Source organism: Triturus cristatus, chromosome 3_2, assembly GCF_964204655.1.
Source record: "Triturus cristatus chromosome 3_2, aTriCri1.1, whole genome shotgun sequence".
Lineage (NCBI taxonomy): Eukaryota > Metazoa > Chordata > Amphibia > Caudata > Salamandridae > Triturus > Triturus cristatus.
Genome location: NC_140584.1, coordinates 690,646,879 through 690,674,439, shown reverse-complemented (window position 1 = coordinate 690,674,439; position 27,561 = coordinate 690,646,879). Strand labels below are relative to the sequence as shown.

General features: G+C 46.2%; 1 protein-coding gene across 1 annotated transcript in view; it reads left to right on the top strand.

The window, feature by feature from the left end:
- VPS8 (VPS8 subunit of CORVET complex) overlaps window positions 1-27,561 on the top strand; it is a 1,789,524-nt gene that overhangs the window by 177,991 nt on the left and 1,583,972 nt on the right. The window contains exon 5 of the mRNA XM_085648738.1: window positions 22,840-22,872. Coding sequence (XP_085504864.1) covers window positions 22,840-22,872 — 33 coding nt within the window. The remainder of the gene's footprint in view (window positions 1-22,839; window positions 22,873-27,561) is intronic.

Below are 27,561 nucleotides of genomic sequence, written 5' to 3'. Positions count from 1 at the left end.
ATGACCCTACAGGGCAGCCTCAGCTCAACACGGGAACGAAGCATCCAGCTGTATTGCAACCAGCAGAGTAAAGAAATTGCCGAGGCACCGGTAGAGTGAAAAGAGGACCATTTATTATGCCATTGGGCGGCAGCACGTGTTATGGGTCTGACGCGTTTCAACTTAATAGTCTTAATCATAGACAAACACTCACAGCTTGGTCAGGGTCTCAGTGTCCCACAATGCATCATCAAAGTAAGTACCAATCCAGGCAAAGTGCATATGATCAAATGAATTGCTGCTTTTTGGTGTTGCCGCATTCCCTTTGCAAATGTCTCTTGTCACCGTCGCAAGAGGTGATAGAATATCCCTCTCGGTTCCCTTGCTCCTCTCCTTGTAATCGATTGATTTTTTAGGAAATCCTTGGTTAGGAGCGGGTCAGTCTCCCGTCATTTAATGCCAACAAAGTTTCTCCGTTTGCGGAAGCCCATGACCCTACAGGGCAGCCTCAGCTCAACACGGGAACGAAGCATCCCGCTGTATTGCAACCAGCAGAGTAAAGAAATTGCCGAGGCACCGGTAGAGTGAAAAGAGGACCATTTATTATGCCATTGGGCGGCAGCACGTGTTATGGGTCTGACGCGTTTCAACTTAATAGTCTTAATCATGGACAAACACTCACAGCTTGGTCAGGGTCTCAGTGTCCCACAATGCATCATCAAAGTAAGTACCAATCCAGGCAAAGTGCATATGATCAAATGAATTGCTGCTTTTTGGTGTTGCCGCATTCCCTTTGCAAATGTCTCTTGTCACCGTCGCAAGAGGTGATAGAATATCCCTCTCGGTTCCCTTGCTCCTCTCCTTGTAATCGATTGATTTTTTAGGAAATCCTTGGTTAGGAGCGGGTCAGTCTCCCGTCATTTAATGCCAACAAAGTTTCTCCGTTTGCGGAAGCCCATGACCCTACAGGGCAGCCTCAGCTCAACACGGGAACGAAGCATCCCGCTGTATTGCAACCAGCAGAGTAAAGAAATTGCCGAGGCACCGGTAGAGTGAAAAGAGGACCATTTATTATGCCATTGGGCGGCATTTAAATATATATGTATAAAAACAAATATATATTAATAAAACAAATTTTAAAGGTTAATTAGTGTCCCTGCTCTCTCCGCTCAATAAACACATACAAGCAATCTAGACTTATTCAACAATCAAACACAACCTCAAAGCAGAAAGGGGAAAAAATAATCTGAGAGCTTGCACACACACAAAGGGGGCTGTAGCCTCACTACAGGGATCGGGTTTCACAACCATCCCACACAAAAAAAAACTTTCCGACTCCAACCACTAGATGGCGTAATATGCACATTATGTGAATCTAGAAGAGTATAGGCTACAAAACTATTGTTACAGGTAAGTAGCTATTTCGTTATGTTCTCTTGTTGCAGAATCTTAGGATGGGAGGGAATACTGTCTCAACCTGTTTGGTGTGTTTGGAGTGGGAGGATGGGGCTATTTGGGGGATCACAGTTACCCTTGCAGCGGGATGTTTGGGAAGATTTATGTGGGGCTGGAGGGCGGGACGTGGTGAATGTTTGGTGTGGAAATTTAGCCTGCAAACTGAACATTATCTGCGCCATCTTGCCTCTCCCCAGCGCCACGCACAGCGAATGCACGGCCGCCATTTTAGGCACCCCACTCTCTCCCCGCTCACTCTCGACCGCCAGCGCTTTCCCCTGGCGCTGCGAGCATCCCCCCGCGCGCCGGCCACCCCCGCTCTCTCATACAGGCCATAAACCCTCTCCTTCTGCGCGACCCTGCTACGGAACCACTTCCGACCGACAACCCATACATGGTCATGCCTCTCCTTTGATAACCCCCTTCCTCTGCGCCCCATTGTCTGAACTGGTCCCAGGCCATCACCTAGCCCTGCGGATGCAGTTTATTGCCCCTACTGTAAGGGAAACACCCCACATCAAAGGGATTACAGTAGATCAAAGCCCCTACCCCCTGAGACCCGGCCGGTTGCACACACCCCCGGGAATTAGCGGAATTCCCTGCTGCGCGATAGCCATCTCCCACTGCGGGTAGGGTGGGAACCTCTACTGTAACCATGTGTGGGATCAGATCTGAGCCGGGGGCTTCAGGGGATGTTCTTTCAGGCATCAAGGGAATCTCAAGAATATACTATGTATAATAAAGCAATAAACCAGTATATAAGAGACCAGGTCTCAGAGATGCAGTTAGAGCACCTCGTGACGATACCTTGCTGTCAGATCTGATGTGTTCTGCTCCGACGGAATAAAACTTTGTTTCCTGCCTTCCAGTCTCCGGTGCCTGCCTCTTTTATTGGTAAATTATCGAGTGGTATGAGAGGCGATTACCGCCGGGCAAATACTTGAAAGGTTATCGACTGAAACTGCCGCTACCATTTAACAATTGGCGTCCCAAACGTGGGGCCCATCAGCGACACGTGGATCCAGTGGGAGAGGTCCCGACGACAGAGTGAACGACTGCAACGATCGGGAGAGCTCCTGCCCAATAGACCCTCGTCTGGCAGCCGATCATCCGAACTTCACTGGTTCCGAGCAGACCTCTCTCGAGTGATCTACGGTCCTGACTGGGAACCATCAGGAGTGCCGCGGCAAATACGGAGAGTAGAGGACGATCGGGCGCTGGAGGCGGAAGACAAGAAACTGTCCACGCGGTCCGGGTAAGGTCGTGAAATACGACAAAAGTGCGAAATAATTGATTGATTGTTTGAATACTAGTATTGCTCATTGATTGTTCTCTTTGAGATATTCGCTGTCTACAAACGGGGAGGAGTAGAAATACTCTCTCTCTCTCCCTTTGCAGATAGTGAAGGGTAGGTAACGCAGACTTTTGTCCCCGTTGAAACCCGTAGTGCCTATCTTTATCTCCCCATTGATTGTTTGTCCGAACATTGATTGTTTTGAAGAATAGTGCTTTTTGAGATATTCTCTGTTTGCAAATAACGTAGAATAGGAATATTCTGTCTAGTCTTTGCAAATAGTGAAGGGTAGGTAACGCAGACTTTTGTCCCCGTTGAAACCCGTCGTGCCTATCTTTATCTCCCCATTTGATTGATTGATTGTCCGAACACTAGTTGTTCGATATTGGTTCTTTGGAGGTATTCTCTGCTTACAAATAACGAAGAATAGAGATATTCTGTCTAGTCTTTGCAAGCAGTGAAAAGATAGGTAGTGCTGACTTTTGTCCCCGTTGAAACCCGTCATGCCTATCTTCTCCCCACTGATTGGTAGTTGGTTCTGCCCGGACCGCTTATTAGAGGTGAACCACCCGGCTCCACTGGAAGGCACCCCTAATAAGGACATGTTCACTAAATATGGACTAGTCGCCGTAGCTTATAGCAAGCTGTGGCATAAATATACCAAGAAGGACCCCGAAAGTCAGTGGCCACTGATGGGATCCTTCGACGACCGCAAGATAGAAGCGCTAGAAGTAGCTCTGCGTAGCAATAAGACGACGCCTACTATGCTTGACAGTATTGGCATGTGGCGCAAAGAAGCGACGCAACGGAAAAAGAGGGAAGAAGTAAAAGCAGAAAAGGAATTACGAAAGGCAGCTCACCTTGCCGCTAGAAAGTTAGAAGAAGACATAAAGGAGAGAAGGGAAACTAAACTAAGACAGGAGCCCGAAACCTCAGGCCAGTACGCTGTTAGGACCCCTTCTTTGCTCTACCCTGAGTTGTCCTCCAAGCAGCGAACGAATGACGAATTACTGTTAGGTCCCCCGATCATTTACATGCCCCCTCCGTATGCACCCTCCCAATCAGTAGTGCAACACCCACAACCCCCGAACACGAGCGAAAGCAGTACAGGGGCCTCGGCCCTCACGGCCTCCGCGCCGGCTGAGCCTCTTGTACTGAACCCAATGTCGACTACAACGCTAGATGACCATGAGATGGGAAAGAAAGAGTCCACCAGAATGAATCGATTAACTAAGGATGAACGAGCAGGAATCGATAGGATAGTAGGGACGCTGGTGGAGCGAAAAGAAAGTGAGGAGTATATAACAGACGTGTATAGCTCGTATGCCGACAGCTGCAGACGACACTTCGTCGTACGGCTCTGTTATCACGCCCTGAATGCATATGAGGACAGATACCACGATAAAGGTCCCGAAGGCTTAGCGGCCCTATATAGGAAGGTAGACATTGGGGAAGAAGGAGAGGGCGATGTAACGAACCTCTTCACTCGTACACTCGAGGTCTACCGACACCTTAAAGAACATGGACAGACCACCAAAACAGAAACCCCCATAGCAACTAAGCCCCAGGGAGGAAGGGCCGATGCCATGATGCCCATTAAAGAAGCTGCCCCCTACTGGGTCCCCCCACGGGGTCAGGGAACACACGACGACATCAACCACCAAGATGCGAAGGGAAGGGTTGTATATAACTGGGTCTACCAGCCGTGGGACCGGCAAGATATTTTGACCTTTAGAAAGACTCTACCCGACTTGAGAAAGAACCCGACTGCCTTCTACACTGAATTGGGTACAGCCTTAGGCTCAACGATAATGACGTTAGCAGATATCGACTTGTTCTTTGTGCTATGCCTGCCGGCTGATGTGTGGAAACAAATCCGGAAAGTTGACCACGCTGAGCCGTTCGGATATACCTGGATACAACTCGATACCATAGATAAACAGCGAGAACCAGGACAGAAACCCCCGAAAGCCATCTTAGAGCTCCCAGACAAGATTGTACAAAAGCTGAAGACTCTAATCCCAGAAAGAAAGGTAGACTGGTCGATAGTGACGGCTTGCCGCCAGAAACCCCAGGAGGATGTGTCTGAATACTTCTCCCGATTCGAGACTGTGTTTTCCGATTACAGTGGCCAAGACATGACCACCGCAACCGGACACCACCTCTTTGTCCAGAATTATGTAAAGGGTCTGTCTCAAGAAGTTTCCCAGAAGCTACAGACCAGCGAGAGCAGTTGGGCAGCCTCCAAACCCGCAGCGATTCTCCAGATGGCCCAATACTACGAAAACCAGAAGAACGAGAACGATAGGGCGTCAGAGAAGAAGAAAAAGGAATTAAAGGAGAGGGTGATGATAGCACAGTTGCAAGGGGTGACCATAGGAAGGGAACCCCCAAAAGAGAATTACCAACCAACCGCCCCTAGAAAGCTACCCCCTAGAGACCATACACCTACACCCTACAACGGACGGAGAGACTTAGATGGAAATCAATGTGCGTTCTGTAGAGGGTTCGGACACTGGAAATCCCAGTGCCCGGTCCTTCTGGAAATGAACAAGAATAGGGACCCCAGAGACACAGCATATGACCCCAGAAATAGAGGACAGGGACGAGGGCACACGAACAACACCATCAACGACAGGCCAGGCAGACCAAACACCTTTGATCGCCCCCGCCAAAACCAGTGTCAGCAGTCCGACTATGAGAGCACTCATGACTTCGCATAGGACCGCCAGGGGCAAGGGAGGGATCCAGTCGAACTCCGTGTTGACCAGCAAGGTCCTTACGTCACCGCTAAGGTCTTGGGCACAAAATCTCCATTCCTGGTAGATACTGGGGCGACACGTAGTGCGTTATCTAAACGACTGATTCCTAGGGCACCCTTGTCTGGCTCACACGTAACCTCAATAGGCTTTGACGGAACGCCCTCCACTAACCCCTTATCAGCACCAATCTCCTTTGACTTAGAAGATAACACCACTGACACGACCTTTCTGCTCTCCTCCAACACCCCCGATGCTATTATGGGACTTGATTTGCTAAAACATTTTCGAGCCACCATCAGATGCTCCCCAGACGGAGTTCGAGTCATCCTACACGATAACCCAGATCTGTCCAGACCCTGTCACACACGGCGTATGCTCTCTATAACCGATGCTGATATGTCCCTACTCGACACATTACCTTCACATCTATGGGCTAAAACCGACTCAGATGTAGGGCGCATGGTGATCGACCCGGTACACATAACCGTCCGACCGGACGCAGTGCTCCCAAAGCTTCCACAGTATCGGATATCACCCGAAGGCGAGAAGGCATTGGTGGAAATCATCGAGTCCCTGGTCGAGGCAGGAGTGGTAGAAGAAGTAGTCAGTAATGTTTGCAACAGCCCAATCCTACCCATTGTAAAGAAGCAAGGCGAGGGGGATGAGAAAGCCTACCGTTTCATTGTTGACTTGCGAGAGGTTAACAAAGTAGTCATACCCTAGTACCCCGTAGTCTCAGACATCACCACCATCCTCACCCTGATTCCATCCACTGCCACCATCTTTACTGTTATTGACCTCAAGAACGCATTCTTTTCCATCCCCATCCACCCAGACAGCCGCTACCTGTTCGGCTTCACTTTAAAAGCCCGTTCGTACAGATTCTGCAGGGCACCCCAAGGCTACACTGCGAGTCCCAGTATTTACAGCCAAGCCCTCAAGAGGCAACTGGATGCAGTCCAACTACCCGATGGAGTGGTGTTGATACAGTACGTCGATTACATTCTTTTGGCGGCCGACACCACTCCTCTTGCCGTCACAGCCACCATTCACCTCCTCCGCTTCCTTGCAGAGAACGGTCACAAGGTCTCCAGAAAGAAATTGCAATTCTGCCAGCCCCAGGTAACGTATCTAGGCCACCTACTATCCAAAGACGGGAGGAAACTTACCCCTGACCGAATTCAAACCATCCTAGAAACCCCTGTTCCCAAAACTCAGAAGCAAGTACGATCCCTAGTGGGCCTCACCTCCTTTTGTCGACAGTGGTTGCCAAACTTCAGTCTTACCATAAAGCCTCTGCTTTCCCTGCTGGCTAAGGATGTCCCCTTCCCCCTCCCCTGGACACCTGAATGTCAATCCTCCTTCAAAGAATTACGAAACGCCCTCTGCTCGGCCCCAGTCCTAGGAACCCCAGACTACACTAAACCTTTCTCCCTCTACACCCACGAAAGGGAGGGATGTGCGTTGTCTGTCCTAACCCAGTCCATAGGCCCTAAGCAACGCCCTTGTGCCTACTTCTCTGCCACTCTTGACCCCGTAGCCAGAGCTTTGCCCGCCTGCCTTCGAGCAGTAGCCGCCGCTGCTGTCTCTATCCGACAAAGTGAGGGGATCGTGCTCTCGAACCCCCTCACGGTATTGGTACCCCATGCTGTTGACACCCTCCTGAACCAAACCAAGACTCAACACCTGACTAGCGCACGACTGACTGGTTATGAACTGACTCTGCTTGCACCCCACATCACATTGAAACGATGCACCACTCTGAATCCAGCTACACTACTGCCTCTCCCTGACGCTGACCCCAATGCATCCCCTATACATGATTGCGTGACCCCCACCGACGAACAAACCAAGAGTAGGGTTGACCTCCGGGATACTGCCTTCCCGGACCCTGACGGAGAACTGTGGGTGGATGGCTCATGCATCAAGCTCCCCGATGGCACCACCTCAGCTGCCTATGCAGTCACCACAGCCCGAACAGTTGTTGAGACAGCCCGCATCACACAGCGATCCGCACAGGCGGCGGAACTAATTGCTCTTACACGAGCCTGCATCCTGGCAGCAGGGACAACCGCAAACATTTACACAGACAGTCAGTACGCCTTCGGGGTAGTTCACCACTTTGGGCTCTTATGGAAAGAGAGGGGATTCTTGACTTCTCATGGCACACCCATCCTGCATGGAGATCTAGTCTCTGCCCTGACCGAAGCAGTCCTCCTCCCCACACGGTTAGCTGTGATCAAATGCCAGGCACACAAGAAGGTGACAGACATTATAGGACAGGGAAATGCACTGGCTGACATTACTGCCCGAACCACAGCCGAGAATAGGTCCACGACCCGTATGTACGTGACCAGGTCACAAACTGAGAAATGGAAGGATGCTAGGGAAACAATTAGGGATATCCAACTAGCCAGCACACCACACGAGTTAACTGAATGGGCCCGGGTGGGATTGAAGGACGATGACGGTTGCTGGCGAACCAAAGACTTGAACAAATGGTTGTTACCAGATTCATACTTGATCCCCATGCTGACCATGGCACACTCCCCCGCACACATAGGGTCTGCCCCCATGATCGAACTCATCTCTAAAGTCTGGCACAACGACAAAATACCAGACTCAGCCAAACGTCTAGTCCAACAATGCCTAGTATGCCTCCAACACAACCCTGGGAAAGGAACTGCTGTACCCCGGGAAGGGTTTGGGGTCCCCAATCACCCCTTTGAAGTCCTACAAATGGACTATGTCCAGCTAGAAAGGTGCCAAGGTTTGAAGTATGTACTTGTCATTGTGTGTGCCTTCAGCAAGTGGGTGGAAGCCTACCCAACCCATGACAACACCGCTATGACTACCGCAAAAGTACTACTGAAGGAGTTCTTCCCCCGATACGGCCTTTGTCGAATTTTGTGGAGCGACAATGGCCCCCACTTCGTAGCCGAAGTTATCCAACTCATCTTAAAAGGGTTGGGTGTAAAACAGAAGTTCCATGCGGTCTTCCATCCCCAATCTGCAGGCCTGGTTGAGCGACACAATGCCACATTGAAGCTTAAGATAGCAAAAATAGTCGCCACCACAGGGCTAAGATGGCCAGACGCTCTCCCACTAGCATTGCTATCAATGCGTTCCACCCCCACCAAACACCACTTAACCCCCTACGAGGTCGTCTTCGGGCGGCCCATGAACCTTTGGACTGCACCAAAACCGACATCCATCCACGACGTCCCGGACGTCCTCATGTCTGATTATCTGTACAATCTAACTAAAACGTTGTCTATCATCCATCAGCAGGTGCTGCACGCCATCCCCGATGTTTCCAGGGGCCCCGGACACGACATCCAACCTGGTGACTTCGTCTTAGTGCGTAACTTCCAGCGCACCAAGAGTCTGGAGCCCCGGTGGACGGGCCCCCTGCAAGTCCTGATCACCACCCGAACAGCTCTTCGAGTGGAGGGGAAACGCAATTGGCTGCACGCACACCACTGCAAGAAGGTATCACCGACCCTGACAACCACGGACAACGTCACCGCCCAAGAGGAACTTCTGGACAAAGACCGACCATCCCTAAGCCGCTGCCCGGATACAGAGACACTTGAATTGATTGAATATCCCGATCCCACTGTGCCATCCAAAGAAGGGTATAACTTGCGACGAAAGGAGAGGACTTCGGCTAAGCAGACCACAGGCTAAGTGGAAATCTCAGAGCGGTAGCCTAGTCACCTCAAAGGCCACCAGGAGAGAAACTAAGCAAAGTCTGTGGTTCTGCCCGCTACCGAGTCTCTCGAAGGTGATGGAAGCGCCCGACATGAAGGTGATGGAAGCAACCGGACGTCCGAAGATCCCCTACAAAAACCCAAAGACTGACCGAATGCACAGCTTTAAGACTATAACACTTTTTATTACCCTTCTCTTTTGCCTTCTCCTCATGGTCACCTTCTGGATCATGGAGGAGAACACACCCGCTCATAAGACATTGCTGACCACCGTTCAACCTACCACCACGAAGGAGCACCATCTGATCTCACTTTCACCCCAACTCCGAGAAAGGCGTAAGGAGTTCTGGAATAACTCTTTTGTGCAGTTGCTCCACCAAAACAATCTTGCCACCAACGCCACTAACTGCTGGATCTGTGGATTGCTACCACATGCCACTGGGCACTCAATCCCTTTCATCCCTTCGCCTTTTTCTGTCCATGGTTCCTGCCTCGCCTGGCTGATCCTTCTGCAGGAGAGCTACAAGGACAATGCCACTTCCGGCAGAACCATGTCACACTTCTACCATGGGTTCTGGATGAACAAAACTGGTAGAACTTCCGCCCTCTTCTGCCCTCTGAGATCGAACGCTTCCTTTCACATGGACATCCCTGCCAAAGAACGAGTTGAAATGCAAGTGTTCAACAATCCAGCCAGACCCACCTTCTCTTACCTCCGAAAACGGACCGCCGCCACCCTAACAGTGGCCCTGTCCGTCATCAACATCACTGGATCTGTATGCCTCGAAGGCCTGGGGGCACAGCTGGTGGGCCACAGCTCCTGCCTCATCACCCGAACATTGGATTCAGTTGACCCACCCTCCTTTGTTGCCTCCCCGAATATGTACTTCGTCTGTGGTACTAAGGCCTACACCTGGCTCCCGAAAGGTTGGGGAGGCACCTGCTACATCGCCTTTGTCCTTCCTCCGACGTATGTGGCCCCAGCAAACCATCACCGACAGAAACGGGCCAAAGACATTGTGCAAGCCGACTCCACTGGAGCACAGTTCATGGATGCAGTAAAGGGTCTTGTTCCGCTCTGGGGTCCGATGGCAAACAGCCGTGCCATCCGCCACTTAACCCAGGCAGTCGAAACGGCAATGAACATTACGGCTGGCGCCCTCGCCAACAACACCGCCGAGCTCCAGGCCGTCCGCTTAGTGGCCCTTCAGAACCGCCTCGTTCTAGATGTGGTCCTGGCTGATCGTGGAGGAGCATGCCGCATCATTGGGTCCAGCTGTTGTACCTACGTACCAGACAACTCACCCTCAGTCTACAAAGCAATTGAACACCTCCACAGACTGTCCACAGAGGTCCATCAAGAGCAAGAAGAATGGTCGCTGGGGAGTTGGTTTTGGGACACTATTAAAAGTTGGGGATGGAGGCTGTTTTCATTTATCCTAATACCGATTGTGATACTATGTGGATGTTGTTTGGGGATTCAGTGTCTGCCACCTTTATGTTCGCTTTTTATGAACTGCATCTGCCCTAAGACTTCGAACTTTGAAACAGAGCGGATGAAAGCCCTCTATGAGGTGGAAGTCCGCAGTATTATGGGGATAAATCCGAACTAGACAAGCTGGCGAGATATGTTAAAAGGGAGGACTGTGGAAATTTAGCCTGCAAACTGAACATTATCTGCGCCATCTTGCCTCTCCCCAGCGCCATGCACAGCGAATGCACGGCCGCCATTTTAGGCACCCCACTCTCTCCCCACTCACTCTCGACCGCCAGCGCTTTCCCCTGGCGCTGCGAGCATCCCCCCGCGCGCCGGCCACCCCCGCTCTCTCATACAGGCCATAAACCCTCTCCTTCTGCGCGACCCTGCTACGGAACCACTTCCGACCGACAACCCATACATGGTCATGCCTCTCCTTTGATAACCCCCTTCCTCTGCGCCCCATTGTCTGAACTGGTCCCAGGCCATCACCTAGCCCTGCGGATGCAGTTTATTGCCCCTACTGTAAGGGAAACACCCCACATCAAAGGGATTACAGTAGATCAAAGCCCCTACCCCCTGAGACCCGGCCGGTTGCACACACCCCCGGGAATTAGCGGAATTCCCTGCTGCGCGATAGCCATCTCCCACTGCGGGTAGGGTGGGAACCTCTACTGTAACCATGTGTGGGATCAGATCTGAGCCGGGGGCTTCAGGGGATGTTCTTTCAGGCATCAAGGGAATCTCAAGAATATACTATGTATAATAAAGCAATAAACCAGTATATAAGAGACCAGGTCTCAGAGATGCAGTTAGAGCACCTCGTGACGATACCTTGCTGTCAGATCTGATGTGTTCTGCTCCGACGGAATAAAACTTTGTTTCCTGCCTTCCAGTCTCCGGCGCCTGCCTCTTTTATTGGTAAATTATCGAGTGGTATGAGAGGCGATTACCGCCGGGCAAATACTTGAAAGGTTATCGACTAAAACTGCCGCTACCATTTAACATTGGTTTATTTTTCCTTTTTTTGTTCAGTTTATTCAGTTTTCGTTCCTATGCTGTATACATACAGTTAGACAACACAAACACTTTCATTTAGGAACAACTATACACACAGCTACAAATGGCAGGCAATACGACACAGTGTGACATACGCGCTCGCCATCTGACGGCATGGAAAACATAACATACTTAACATGGAACGTAAGGCGTCTTAAAGGTCTACGCAAATCCTGCCAGGTACATGCATATCTCTCTCGTCGTGGCACAGATGTGTGCTTTCTACAGGAGACGCACCTCTCTACCAGTAATACGGCTCAACTCCGGGCTCGATGGTGCGGCGAATTCTACTCAGTCTACTCAAATTATGCCCGTGGCGTCTCAATACTACTGAAGAAAGGGCTGGCATGGTGCACTACGCACTCCCTCATTGATAAAGATGGTAGATATGTCATTTTGGCAGGCAAACTATACACACAAGCAATGATCATGGTAGCCACCTGTGGTGCAAATGCTGACGACCCTTCCTTCTTTCTCAATATCTGAAAGAAAAGTAACATAAAACCTAAAAAACGTATTGCTGTCAGGACTGGACCTTCAATCTAGACAAAAGGTGTCTTAATAAAAAGACAAAAGGAGAATTGCAACATCTAAGAAATATCCATCACAATAACCGAAAGACGAAAAGGGAGAGAAAGAAAACAAACCAAAAAGCACAGCGTTAACCAACTCAGGACAATGATTGCTCCAATGTGTTATTTCAGGTAAGGCCTATTCACAAATAAGAGTTACAGGGGTGATAGTGGCTAGGTAGCCCCATTGGGGCTGCCGGTGGGGGCCCTCATCATTAGGAACCAAACGTCAGCAACGACACATGGAGAGGGGGGTCCAGCCCCAACCTTCTGACAACACTGGAGGTCATGACTTTGCTGGATAGTGTGTCCTCCAGTTCAATGTGCATCATCTTTTTCAGGTGGTTCCCTTGGGGGGGGTTGCCCTACTCCCCTTGGTCGGGTCTGCCTGGCCCTCAACGTGCTTCCTTACCCTGCCTCTCAATGTCCCCAGGCCTACAAAACCTCAGTCCAAAGCCCAGCAATCTGGCATCTCCATACCCCTCTAGCATCATCCCTGAACAGGGCTCTCTCCTTGGCTCTCACCCACTGGGTCAAATCCACCCTCCAGGTTCCAACCACCGGTCATGTGGCATATTTCCTGGCCATCGCCATTCGTCGTTAGCCCAACACCAGAGTCAGATCCACATATCTAGTGGCCACTTTTCATGTATGCAGTCTTGGGAAAAACCCCAGTATAATGGCCACCAAGGAGCAGGGAAAGTAGCTTCCCAGCGCGGCTTTCAGGGCTTCGATCACTGAGTCCCAAAATGTGCGTAATTGGGGGCAATACCAGGCCATACGGACAAAGTCTGCATCCAAGTGTCTACACATCGGTCAAAATTGCAACTCTTCCCCATAGACTACCTGAATTCTATGTCGTATTATATATGTCATGTGGACATAGTTAAATTGGGTATATTTCAACCTTGTGTTTCTGGAGATCTTTTTTAGGATACGCTAATATCTTGCGCCACTCCAAATCTGTAATTTCTTGCTCCAGAATCTCCCCAAACGCCCTTGTAGCGCAGACAGGGGTTTTCGAATCATCTCGGAAAGAGAGTGGTAAAGCCATGTCACTAAATGTCTAGCGGTACCTAGGGACACAAATAACTGCAACTTTGTGTGGGTTATTGGCTCAACTCGTCCTCTGGCCCATAGGTTCTGGAATGTCTGAATCAGTGCCTTGTAGACAAGGAATTGTCCTGGGGGCAGGTCATATTGGTCCACCAGGTCCTCCAGCAAGAGTAATGCTTCCTGCTGGTAGCTGTCTCCCACTGTCACCAGTCTGGCATTTGTCCCAACAAACAGCTAGCTAGCTGTAAAAATAGACAGGTCGCCGTGTGGGAGACCGACCAGCGTCAATGCTGGTGGATATAGTGTCATCCGCATGGTTCTCAACACGCATTGTCTACAGCACTTTAGTTACGTTATGTTAATAGTTTTTTAATGTGCGTGAATGCCAATCAGTGTCTTGGTGCTGTTGTCAGTTATGACCGAAACAATGAGAAGGCTAAAGGGGGATCTTAAATAGAGGAGCAAAAAAGCCAAGTTTTGAAATGTTTCCTATATTTGATGAGATTAGGCTGAGGTCAAAGATGGTCGGGCAATGAGTTCCACTATTTGGATGTGCAGTAGGAGAAATTCCTTCCTTCGCAAAGTGCTTTTTTAACTCTAGGAATGATCACCTGCCAGGCAGCGCTAGATCGTAGATTATGCTTAGGAGAGTAGCATTTAAAAATATCTTGAAGAAAGAGAGGGCGTATCTGATGCAAGGCCTTATGAGCCTAGCACAGGGCTTTGAACTTAATTGAACTTAATTTGTGCCCTAATTGGAAGCCAGTGCAATTTCTTGATAGCTTGGGAAGCTGAACAGGCTGCCGCATCTTGAAGCATCTGCAGTTTGTTTAGAATGCGATTTTGAGAGACTACATATAAAGCATTGCAGTAGTCTAGTTTTGCAGTTACTAAAGCTATAATGACTCTTTTTCTCTACTTAATCGGAAGGAAGGGAAGAATATTTTTTTTATACTCTTAAGGCAAGAAAACAAGAGGATGTTACATGTTTAGTGTGGTCCATGAAAGCTTATTTGGTATCAAGGATGACCCCCAAATGTCTTGCATTCTGGACTGGCAGTGGAAGGGGGCCCAAGATTTGTGGCCACAAAGTGATGCTCAGTAGAAGGTGTCATCGTGAAACATCAGCAGCTTGTTTATTTTCTAAATTTTGCTTTAATCAACTCTTCTGCATTTAGTAAGTGATAAAACCCAAACAGATATTTGGGTGTCGTTGGCATACGAGAATACTGAAAACCTGCATGATTGAATAAATTCGATATGAGGAGTGATGTATACATTAAACAGGGTTGGGCTTTACTCTTCCTTGCGTGGTCCCTCAAGGATCCTTGTTAAGGGGGCAGAAGTGAAGTCCTGTAAGGCCACGGCTTGTTCTCTATTGGACCTGGTCAATTTTAGGGCTGTGCCTTTAATGCAAATCTTTTCAATACGGTTGACCAAATGAGAATGGTCAACTCTGTCAAATGCAGCCGACGGATCCAATTGGGTCAAGGCCACATTGCCACCTCTATCTACAATGGCTCTGATCTCTTCAGTGACTCTGTACAATGATTGGGTCTAATCCCATGCAGGTCAAGATTGTTAGTGGTTTCGACGAAAGTTATTATCTCCTGATTCATGATCTTTTCGAGGATGTTGGCAGGTAGGTGAAGGCACAAGATTGGCCTATTGTTATTCATCTTTAGTGCCATTGACGGCAGCCCTCCCGGGTTCAGAATTGCCACTGCCGGGCAGAGCAGTTTTGCTAGCAAAGCACTCAAATGTGTGGACTGCCACACCAACTCCATCTCCTCTCAATGGTCTCCATCAAGCCACTGTGATGCACTGGAGCTGCAAGGCCAAAAAGTACAGCTTGAAGTCTGGGGTTCCTTGGCCCCCTACAGCAGGTGTGCAGCAGACAACCTCAAGGAACACCTTGTGGCGTCCTCCATCCCATATCAGTTCGCACAACAGGGTGTCTAGTTGCTTTTAAATACAGGAGTAACCTGACCTGGTGATAAACAGACGACTGATTGACTGTAGTAAACTTATCTGCCTCTCGTGCCATTTGCACCAGTTTTCCAATATTGGGCAACAGGTTATGATCTTCAGTGATAAATCTGTTATATAGTTTGTCAGTGCAGAGCTTTATCATAAATGCTAATCGAGGTTTTCTCCTCCTATTCCTTTCCTTTGGTCATAGCAACTGGCTGTGCATTTTTAGGGGCAGTTCATCCCGTTAAGGGAGCAGTAGTACTCTCAATAACCATAACTAATTTATTGTTTATAACTGGCTAGTACTGAAGTCTAAAAATAGTGTGTTGCATAGTGAAAGTAGACATGGAATAGGAGGAGAAGAGTGTGTTGAAATGAAGGGTAGAAATTATGGGAATGAGAAGAGTGGGCACAGATCTGTTGTTGAGTGTATTACAGGTGTAAGAATGCAGGATAGGTCATTAGATTTAATGCCTTTATAATGTATTAATATTATGCTATGCGTTGAACCTGATCAGGGCTGAAATGGAGACTAAATTGTTCAAACCAGTCCCACGCTGCATAGGCAGTGAGTAGAGTGAGGTCAAGGCTTGTTGGGTCTAGGCAGCCAGTTTTGCTCTGAAAGTATCCTCCTACGTTGCAGCGTAGTCAGCGTTGCCCCTGGCCTGCTGTTGCATGTACTGGAGATGGAAAAAACTTGGTGCGCCAATGAGATTTAATGACTTTGTGATGTAACAATCATATTCCAATGTTTAAAATGTTTACAGGGTTATCCGAAAACAACCAGCAATGTATATAGTTTGTTAAATTAAAGAAAGGAAGTGTATGGTCCCTTATTCCTTCAAGAAGCCTTTCTTTCCTGCCCCGATCCGCCGCTTGCGCTTCTCAATAACTCACTAAAAACAGGAATTGTCCCCGCTTCCTTTAAAGTAGCAGAGGTCATACCCATCTTGAAGAAACCTCACGCTGATCCCACCAATTTCACTAACTATCGCCCCATTTCCCTCCTTCCCTACCTGAGTAAGATCTTGGAAGCCCATGTCACGCAATGTCTCAGCTCTTTTATCGAACGTTCATCTTTTCTCGACCCCCATCAGGCCGGCTTTAGGCCCGCCCATTCAACTGAGCTAGTCATACTTGCCGTGATGAACGAGCTCCGCAGGGGGGCTGATAACAATCTTTCGCAAGCACTTGTCCTTCTGGATCTCTCGGCCGCCTTTGACACGGTCGATCATAAACTCTTGATCGACCGTGTCAGGGATGCAGGCATTCAGGGCATAGCCCTAAAATGGATCTCCTCTTTTTTGGGGGACCGCTCGCAGGCCGTCCGACTTGCCTCCTTTTCCGCCAAAAAGACCACCCTCACCTGCGGTGTACCACAGGGCTCTTCTCTCTCTCCCTTACTATTCAATCTATACATGGTCCCTTTAATCTATTCACTTTGTCACTTTGAGGTAGCCTGCTTCAACTATGCGGACGATCTCCAACTTGTATTCAACATTGACTCTACCACTGCGTCTATTTCCAGTTTTCAGGCCACTCTATGCTTTATCAGGGACTGGATGAACACCAGCCATCTTAAGCTCAATCCAGATAAAACAGAGCTGGTGCTGACCGGCTCCTCTAATCCCTGGAACAATAATTTTTGGCCCTCTTCGCTAGGAAACCCTCCCATACCCTCCAAATCAGTCAAAAGCCTTGGAGTTACAATCTGCAATGACTTGTCCATGAAGCCTCAGATCGGTGCAGTTACTTCTTCATGCTTTTTCCACCTCCGCAGAATTCGTAAAATCGCAAGATTTTTGACCACCGAGGCCCTTACTGTGGTTCTCATGGCCTTGGTCATTTCCCGGATAGACTATGCCAACTCTTTGTATGTTGGCATTCCTGTCTATCAACTCCATCGCCTTCAGCTGGTCCAGAACCAGGCCGCACGTCTCATTGCTCATCAACCACGCACTCAACACGTCCGCCCCTTACTGAAACATCTTCATTGGCTCCTAGTAGCCAAACGCTGCCTGTTTAAACTGGGCTGTACTATTTTTAAAGCACTCACAGGTCTGGGGCCTGTCTTTATTTCTTCCTTTTTTATCACAAACAGAGAGTGAGAGAATAAACAACGTGGTTGCGTTCTCCCAAAATAACTTTTTATCACAAAAAGCAACCACTATTGAATTGGCAAAATACCAGATTCAGAGTAGTGTTAGAATGTTGTTCAACTATCTACTTTACAGGTGGAATATCAAAGATATTGAAGTAAAAGCCTCACTCACATAATAGTGACATGCTTCATCATAGGCAGTTACTCCACACCCAGAGAAGGTGGTACTCTCTGGGCGGACTCAACCAAAGATATACTGGGAGTTCTTAGATAAATGAACAACTGGTTAGGCAGGGAACCAGATCAAATTAAAAATACCTATGAGTGTACCCTATTTCGAATCCTTTATTCCTGGGCACTCATGATATCAATAAAAACTTATTATCGGGGTTCTTTTGAACTCAATTTGTTCAATTGTACCCTCAACCGTGTGCCACACGGTTGAGGGTACAATTCGAAATAGGGTACACTCATAGGTATTTTTAATTTGATCTGGTTCCCTGCCTAACCAGTTGTTCATTTATCTAAGAACTCCCAGTATATCTTTGGTTGAGTCCGCCCAGAGAGTACCACCTTCTCTGGGTGTGGAGTAACTGCCTATGATGAAGCATGTCACTATTATGTGAGTGAGGCTTTTATTTCTTCCTTAACTTCTCGTTACATTCCTACTCGCGCACTTCGCTCGTCACATGCCAACCTCCTCACCCCCTTTCGTTTTAACCTGAAAAACACGGCGGACTCAGTTTCTCTTTTCTGGCACCTCAAATGTGGACATCTTTGCTCCACTTTAGATCCCTTCTCAAAACATTTCTATTCATTCAAGCCTACCAGTAACTTCCTGATCTAGTACGTCATTTTCATAGCGCCATGAAACCGCTGGGTGGACGCGCGCTCTATAAATACATTTAACATAACATGGTTTTGCTTAACCTTTGCTTTGCCTCCCAGGTCTTTGGTATGATGAGAATGTGGAACCTTGTCCATGGTTCTCTTGCTGTCCGTTAACAAGGGCAGAAGGAAAAGACTCAAAATGATGGACGTAATGCAGAACATATCAAACATTCACCCCAGTCAAGAAATCTGGGTCAAATCCATTGTTCGTTTGCTCATCATGCCACCCAAGTTTAGACCCAGCAATGTGCAAATCAGTCTTGACCCTACTCCTCATGGGAACAGTCCAGCCCTCACTGGCAAGCCAGGTCCTCCCTGTAACAGACGCAAGCATCATGGGACCGGTTTCGGGGTATCACCCCATATCAGCCAGTCTAGCTTGAATCCAGTGGCACAGTGAGCCCGGGCACTATGTCTGGGTGGTGAGAAAGCAAAAGACACACAAACTTTGGACGGAATGAGGAACAAATCAAACATTAACCGCCCAGTCAAGAATGATTTGCATATGGCTGGGTCCAAACTGGAACGGCATGGTGGGCAAAAAAACGATGGATTGAGGCCCAGATCTCTGTACTGGGGGTGAATAATTGACAGTGTTCAGCTTTCGGTCCATCATCTTTTTGTGTTGCTACAGTCGTCTCAAGTGGGAAGGGTATGCCCAGATGTGGGTCCTGTGCACACTTAGCTGTTAGATTCAACACTCTTTCCCATAAAGAGAATTTCAGTTTTGGCCAAATTTATCATTAGACTATTGCTACTCATCCAATCTTCAATGGCTCCCATACAGCCATTGAAATGGGCTGCAGTCTCTTCCTCATCATTCGCAATGGACACGACAATTTGTGTGTCATCAGCATATGCAACCGGAATAAAAACAAAGGTGCGGATCCATTTTGTTAGGGTCACCACTTAAATAATAAAAAGTATAGGGCTTAATGAAGAGCCCTGAGGGATCCCACCTAGCAATGTGAATGACTTGGAAACAAAATCCCCCATGGAAATGGTCCGATTTTTACCCAAGAGGAAGGAATGAAACCGCTCTAGAGCAGATCCTCCCACACCAATATCTGCCAGAAGTACCATCATAACATTATGAATTATGAAATCAAAGGCAGTCAATAGATCCAACCGGATCATCGCTGCCTTCCCACCATTGTCTAAGATGCTCCTCAGCTCCTCCTTGTCCACAACCAAAGCGGGTTTGGTGCTGTGATTTTCGCCTGAATCCGAATTGTGCTGAATCAGGAATATCTTTCTCCTCAATAAATTTAGAGAGTGTGAAATTCATATGCTTTTCCAATATTGTTGCTGAAAAATGTAATCAGGATATTTGGCGATAGTTTTTTTTTACCTCTTTTGGGTCTAATGTAGGTTTCTTCAACAATGGAAGGATGAATGCTTTCTTCCATTCCATGGGATAAACTCCAGAATCGATAATGGTGTTTAATAATTTAGTAATGATAGGAGTACCACCCCTATTACGACCTCATGAATGATTTTTGGAGAGCAAGGATCAGGAGGAGCACCAGATTGAATTTGGCATATGAATTCAGATATTCTTTTCTAATATGGGGAATTGTTACAAAGAATGTTGTTCACTGGAGTTGCACTGGTAGAACGCAGAGTTGAGGTTGGTAAGCTGCTTATAATATTTAGTTTACAGTGGATCTTCTCCACTTTATTTTTGGAGAACTCTGCTAGTTTGGCACAGAATAGTTGTCAGGGAACCATGTACAGTTTGCAGAAGGATTACAAAGAATCAGAACTTTTAAAAAGATTTCTCTAGAAGAGTTCATTGCTAGACAGATTTTATCATGGAAATATCTAGTTTAGTGAGGTTTTTGTACTCTTGAATATATTTGTTGTATCTAACCTATTCTTCATTGTGATTAATTTGCCTTCTACATTTTTGTTTTAATTTTTTAGGCTGAGAGGAGTACCAGGGTGTAGAGAGTTTCCTACTATGATTTTTGATTGTTTTAGCTGGGGCAAGCTTGGTAACTGCAGCTCTTAGCCATTCAGAGTAGGTCGTGCTGATACCTTTGAGACTTTCATAAAAATTGAACATGACATATATAAAACATCTACTAAATCTGATTTATTTATTTTGTTCCAAGCTTGACTTTTCTTACCTACCACCGCAGTCTTGATCGCGTTGTTGGGTGGTACAACATCCAGGCTAAAATTGACGTCTTTATGGTCCAACCAAGGAATCAGTAGAATGTCACCAATTGTTAGAGCTAGATTAATAGGGAAGATGCCCCAAATATACCCAGCAATATAAGTGTCTGAATTTACCCTCTGGGAGAAGCCAAATCCACCCAAAATATCAGTAAATTGTACTGTCTCTTATTATTTTTGTTACCTAAATGAAAGTTAAAATCTCCTGAGATAGTGAACTTAGCTTACTGCATACAGGATTCTATAGTATCTCTAAGGCCTTCTAAGAAGCCAGCTTTAAGCCAGCTTTAAGCCTATAAATCAAGAGACCCCTAAAATGGGTTTGTTAGCTTGTTTACAGCTAACCATCATTACTTTGCTGTTTTTTACATTTACCGGCTCACATAGTACTTCAAAACAATCTCGATAGAGCACTACAAGACCGCCCCATCGCCTACCCATGTGGTCTAATCTAGAAATAGCAAAGCCAGTTGGTAGCATATCAGCCAGATCAGTTTCGTCGGTCCAGGTTTCAGAGAGAAACATTAGATCTGGGGTGTGCATCTCTAGATGGTTGCAGACCTCGATCTTGTGCCTAATGAGCGAGCGTGTGTTCAGCGGTGTACAATTTATTCTTAAACTAACCTCCACACAAGGCTGGTGGGTTAGGCAGTCCTCAGTCTCCCTATCAAAGAGTGTTTGTTCTACATTATAAGCCCAGTTACAGTGTGTGCAATCTAACGTGTGTTGGTCATGACTAAAGGTAAAAACCTTCTAGTGTGAGCGCTTACTCGTATTGAGTTGCAGTCGCAGTTCGCTAGAGTACATTAGGGGGTGATTGGACCAGGGATCATGGCGCTTGGTGCAGACGGGCGCAGACGCACTCCAAGGCTCATTTTATGCCTTGCCGGGAGAAGTACTAGAATGCCAACAATAATGGCGTGCTAAAAAATGCCCGTCCTGGCTCTGAACACAGCACAGGCGGTGTGGTTGCAGGCTGTTGTGGTGGTTGGTAATTTTCACTTGTACGTGGGTTTACAATTTCTTGGCTGATTTTCGTCTTCATTGAGTTTGGCAATTTGTTTGTCAAATCAGATATTAATTGTTTTTTTTTATCTCCTTGCTCTAACTTTTTCTTTAAACCATTTGGGCTGTTTAAGATCGCAAATACTCTGTCTTATTCAGACCATGAAGAGCTGTCTTAATATGGGTTCTTTTCATTTGTGCTTGAATTCGTGCCAGGATGAAAGTTGAAATAATGTGTCTGTGTGCTGGTCCTCGAAGAACAAAGAAAGGCCAATAAAAAAGCTTTGAAATGTAGTAGAGGATGACAAACCAGGGCAGGCACCATCTAAGTTCTTGTTGTTGATTCACTCTTGAATTTGGAGTTTAAGGATTCCTCTGACTACGAGGGGAAACGTTGATGGATTGAGTTTCAGATTGACTGCAGACATCCTGGATTGAATGGTGGCTAGGAAGGTTCTGAATTTATAGATGCCATTTGCCAACAACTCCTAAGGCATAATTACATGTTATAGATGAATTGATAAATAGCAATTTCTTGTTGGGCAAGTAGGAATCCAAATAGTCCCTTCTATAGATTGAATATAATGAAATTGAGTATAGATGCCGATTGAGCCCCCATGAAGCAGGAATTGTTGGAGAGCTGTTGGAATTCCAACTGGGCTTTGTCGAGTTATCATTTCTTTTTTTATTTTGATGTGGCATGACTGTTCATTTTGTATGCTGTCTTCTGGCTCAACCTGATGTCATATATTCTTCATACTTCTAGGTTTACAAATGCTGTTTTTGCATAGCATACACCTCTCAGTGACCTGCACGGATACTCCATCCACTGTCTGAGACATTGCCATTCGATCATATATATTTTCTCGTAGAATTTTAAAGCCCAGACTACTTCACTGGCAGATCTCATTTGGATGCCACATCTGCTTTTTGTTCTAGATTTTTGTATTGATGACATGAGCTATGGTAAACAACTAAAGCTGATAATAGCCTCATGCTAAAAATGTCTGAAAAAGGAGAGGAGCCCATTTTGTAAGTAGTGTATTGTTATTGCAGCTGGGAACATTTTAGCTTGATTCTAATGTCCTGATCAGTAACATTGGTATGTTCTTGTATTTGATAATTTAGGAGACCAGTTTGCTGAGCTACAACATTTAACAATGAAGTTTAATATTCTTTTTATTTACATAGTATCACTTCTGAGCCAAACAAGGGTAAAATAGATACAAATGAGGTCTTTTGGTGTAAAGTAAAAGCATATTGCATTAGGTTTTTACATATACAGGTAGAATAACATATTCCCTTTCTTTATTCTTTAAGGAAAAAGTGGATGCTGGTTTACCAACAGCCATAGTAAGTATGCATTTCAATATATTAGTTGGAACATGATTACATGTAGCGTTCTTGAATCATAGTATGTTGATAGAATGCATTCTGGTTGATAATCATCTGGCCATCACACCTAACATGAAGCTTTAAATTTCTTTCATTTTTTTTTTATTGCAAAGGGATTGGTTATTTTATTGTTATGATTTTAGATAGACTCTTATTTGTCATTAAAAAGACCAATGTCCTGCATGGGTGAAGTTAAGTTCAGGGGAAATCACTTACAGTACATTCACAACTGACTTTGTCTGCTGCACAGTATCACAGACTCCTTATTCTCAATCTCACAAGCTCACACGGGGCCAGTATCAGCCAAGTCTCTGTGTCCGACCTCATAGTCACAGGTTCAGATCCCGGCGGGTCCACTCAGCCTTTCATCCATCTGAGGTCGATAAAAAGAGCACTATTGAGTTGGGTAACAATAAACATCTGTTATTCAGTGCCAAGATGCCTATGGGTGAACGTGTGCTTTACAGATACACCATATGTTATGTTAGTACTTACTGCCCAGTTGCATCAACAAGAGTCAGCTGAGACCTCTGGAATCCAGAGTTGGAAGCTCCCCTCACTTAGATGAATATGAGGTACAGCTGACAGGTAAATCAAAGTTATCATCCACCAGTAACTGCTTCCTTCCAATGTGATTTGATACAGCCTAAACAGGACAGACAGGCGAAGCTTCGTGACTATCCGCTTACAAGAGTGATGAAATTCATCACTAAATTAGAGCAGAAGGCAGCGCTGATGGCCCAGCACTGGTAGCACAAAAGAGAATTCGGAATGTCACAAATGCAAATTTTGGAACCGAGGCACAAAGTCACCTTTTGATATGCCATGCACTCTGAAGTAAAACACATAGTCACATTTGCAGCAAATGCAAAAGAGACAACAATATTAAGAATTTCTCTAACAGCTGGGTGCCATTACAAAGAGCTCCAATCATTTGGTAGTGATTAAATATGTCTCCCCATTGGTGGAAGATGAATTGGTCACCAAAAACTTTATGAAGCAATTGTTTACCCACTTGAAAGAAGAATTTAGCTAGGTTAAAGAGGAAGTAAAACAGTAATTCCAAGAACCAAGCAATGTCCCAAATTGTGTGACTGAGTCCTTTTCTGTTAAGAAAACAGCTGACAACTTCTCACTTATTTCACTTTGTGGAGGGATGGCACCTTATACTGCAGGAGAAACAAAAGGCCCTGGAAAACAAGTCCAGGAGAAATAGCATCAGAATAGGACAGGTCCCAAAAGGAGTTGAAGAGAATGCTGTAAAGAAGTATGTGCAACATTTTTTTGATGCCATCTTGAAGCACTTGAAGCCCATCCTCATCAACCGTGTGCACAGGCTAACTCACGCTGAACAGGAAAAACAAAGCCTAGCCAGGCATACTACCTTTTTAAGGATAAGGGCATAATCCTTGGTGCTTAAGTGCAGACTTTAAAAGCCATTTAATAGTTGCTCTTTTGTGGGCGTATCTGTTTCCAATGAGATATGAGAGAATGGAAGTGTGATTGCAAATGGAGTAGGAGCCCAGTGTCTTTAAGGGGTTTATTGAAAAATCCTCTGTGCACCAAATATAATTTCCAATGTTCTGGCAATCCCTCAAAGGTTGGTAGCAGAAGGCTTCAGTGGTCAGGAAGCATCTCTCTCTGCCTACCACCAGCACAATAACACCATCCACTGCTGGCACATTACTCCTAACATTTCCTTAGAACAGATGACATAATCACAGTAGACCACTCTGGTTTTAAACCCTTAGACACCCTTCGAGGCACAAAAATTCACATCTCACATGTACTTGTACACTGCCACAACCCACAAGAAATTATATGCAACACACCTAATGACTAACAAATGAGACACATACTTTTTAACCAATTTTTACTATGTTTCCACTCTTGCTTGTAATGTGTTTTCTTCCTTTTTGTATTATTGTTATTGCCTTTATGATTGTTTTTATATACCGAGTAAAGCTTGCTTTAACTTGACTTGACACACATACTCGGCGGAATCACCAGATCCCAGGAGGAGGGCATGAACAATATTATTCTGAACTAAGCTTTAACTCCTATTCAGGTTTCTCGTCCAAGCCGGCTATCCTTTGTATATGACACCCAAAACTAAATACATATATGTTCTAAGGTCGCCAACATGTTTTGCCAGATATGGAAACATATGTTATGCACTCTGTTTTCACAAGCATACTTGAAGTTTGAAATAGATCCAACTGCATTTCCTCGTTGATTGTGGATTGAAATCCCTATTTTTGTAATTCAGGCTTTTGGTGGTGAGTGCTCTTGGTGGTGGCAAAGGCTGTCGTCTCAGTCCGTTTGTCCTGTGCTATGAGTGCATCCTATTACAAAGAACCCAGAGTCCCACATCCACAGCAAACTTCCTAAATCATTTTTGGAAGGAGTTCTGTGTTTCTGCCCTCTGCTTTCTTTGGCATGCCCTCTAAAGTTAGTAACTTATTCATACATGACCTTCAAAATTCTACACATATTGCCCATCTTAGTTTTAATTTCCTGGACCACATTTTTCAGATATCTATCTATCCATCCTTCCTCTTTGATTACTCTGAGTTACTGAGTTCCTGAAGGCACAATGTCACACCCACTGACACCTCACCAACCTCCTCCCTCCCCCCCCTCCCCCCCCCCGTGACACGTAGCTTTCATTAAGGCTTTCAGAATCCTTTCAGGTGATGTGACAGTCTACTGAGGTTGGCTGCTCTCTGAGATCGACGAGTTGGCTTTTTCCAGGGGCCCTAGCGTATTTGTGTAGTTTTCCCTGTTACAGCATTTCTGATGTTGTATCTCATACCATTTTAATATCAAGGGTGAGCAGATTATCCCCTAAACCTCAGTGGGTTAGGCTCAGTGGGCCACTACTAGAAAGTCTCCAGCTCAGGTTTTACCCTTCTCATGCACATGCTGAAATCAGCTTATTGTAGGCTTATATGTGTCTTCACTCTCTATTGCCAAGAAATATAAATATATTACTTCAGCGGTGGATTGTACTTTCCACTGACTTTATCACTTTCTTGGTCTTGATGCAGGGCCAATTCTCTAGCTGTGCTAGAGTTTTGCTTCTGCTTTCTAGACACAAGTTAATTCCACATTAGGGCTTCTAATCCTCAGTGTACACCTTATTTGTTAGCTATGTAGTACTTAGTCCACCCCACCACATTACAGCTGATATTTACAGCCCTCAGGGCTCCAGGTCTGTTCTGCCCCACTGTGAGTTGGGCTCCTCTCAGTTTACTGCTTGTCCCCATTCTCTTTAGCTGGCCATTAATTGCTGCCCTGCTGCCAACAGGCCACCAAGTCCTTCACTATCTGTTTTCCAAAGGGAGTGGTGAAAGGGATTGGAGGTTCAACCTGCAATACAGGCAGTTCTTGACTTTCATGTTCCAAAGATGGTCTTCCAGTATGTAATAAACTCTCCCGCAGTCAGCACCTCTGTCCTGGGGTGATAAAATGCTCAGGCCCTTACATAAAAATACACTGAATACTTCACATCGCCCCATTCAACTCTGCTGTGTAACTGGTTATGATGGTTTATTGCTAGTGACCTTGTCCTACCCACTTGCTCCTTTCACTGGACCTCCCATCACCTGGTATCTCCTTTGCATTGCTCCTGTGCTCCATCTGCATACTCATTCTGCCTCCAGAGCCCTGACTGTCATCGTAAGTGGCATTGAAAAGTATGCAGGCCTTCTGCTTTCTCTGGGTACCATCTTGAATCAATTCCAGTATTCCATCCATCACTTTTTGTTTTTCTCAGTAAGTAACTGTCCGTGGGATGGGGAAGGTTGTACCTGGGTTCCTTATCTCACTGTGCAATAGGCCTCAAACTGCACATCACTGATGATGCATGATTTCTAGGGTTGCCTGTGTTCTTATACATCGGGAGGTGCCCTGGTAGAACAGGATGGATTGTTCCACTTAGGTAACCCATGACAGAAATATGTATGGTTGTAGTGATACAGTGAGATAAAATTATAGGATGTAGGCCAGAGTAAAAAATTACCAATGTCTGAGCTTAATTTAAGCATCACAGATATCACAACCGTCACATTTTTCTTCTTTTTCTCTCTCTCCGCTCTAATTACTGTAACACTTCTCTCTGCACTCATATATCAAGTGCCTATGGGTTTGCAGTGTAGGTTCTGGTGAGAAGCTCGCAATGACGGTGTTTTTTTTTTTTTAATGAATTCTAGTATATTTGGATGGCAAGTATGATATATGTGCCGCCCAACTAATCCTGTCCTGCTGTTTCCACAATTTACTTGTTAGTTTCAAAAATCAGTTTGTTGTTAAATGTTCTACAACCCTCTAACAACACCATCCACAGTGAGAAGAAGGCAATGCAGATGTTATGTAGAGAGGGCGATCCTACTCGGCGGAATCTAGGCTGGAGCTATCTGCTGTCTTTGCCATCCCTGCTTTTTCTCAGAAAGGAGCAAAAGTATGCGGAGAGAGCTTGAACTGAGAAGAAAAGCAATATCATATAGCAGCTATGATAATTTTCTGCATCCTCTTCCTTCGAGGGGAAAAGTGCTTCATTTATGTGGTCACATATGCCCACAGTAAATCCTCACCCTTACAGGGCTGCCACTGCTTCCAACTAGTTAGAAACCTATCTAATCAACT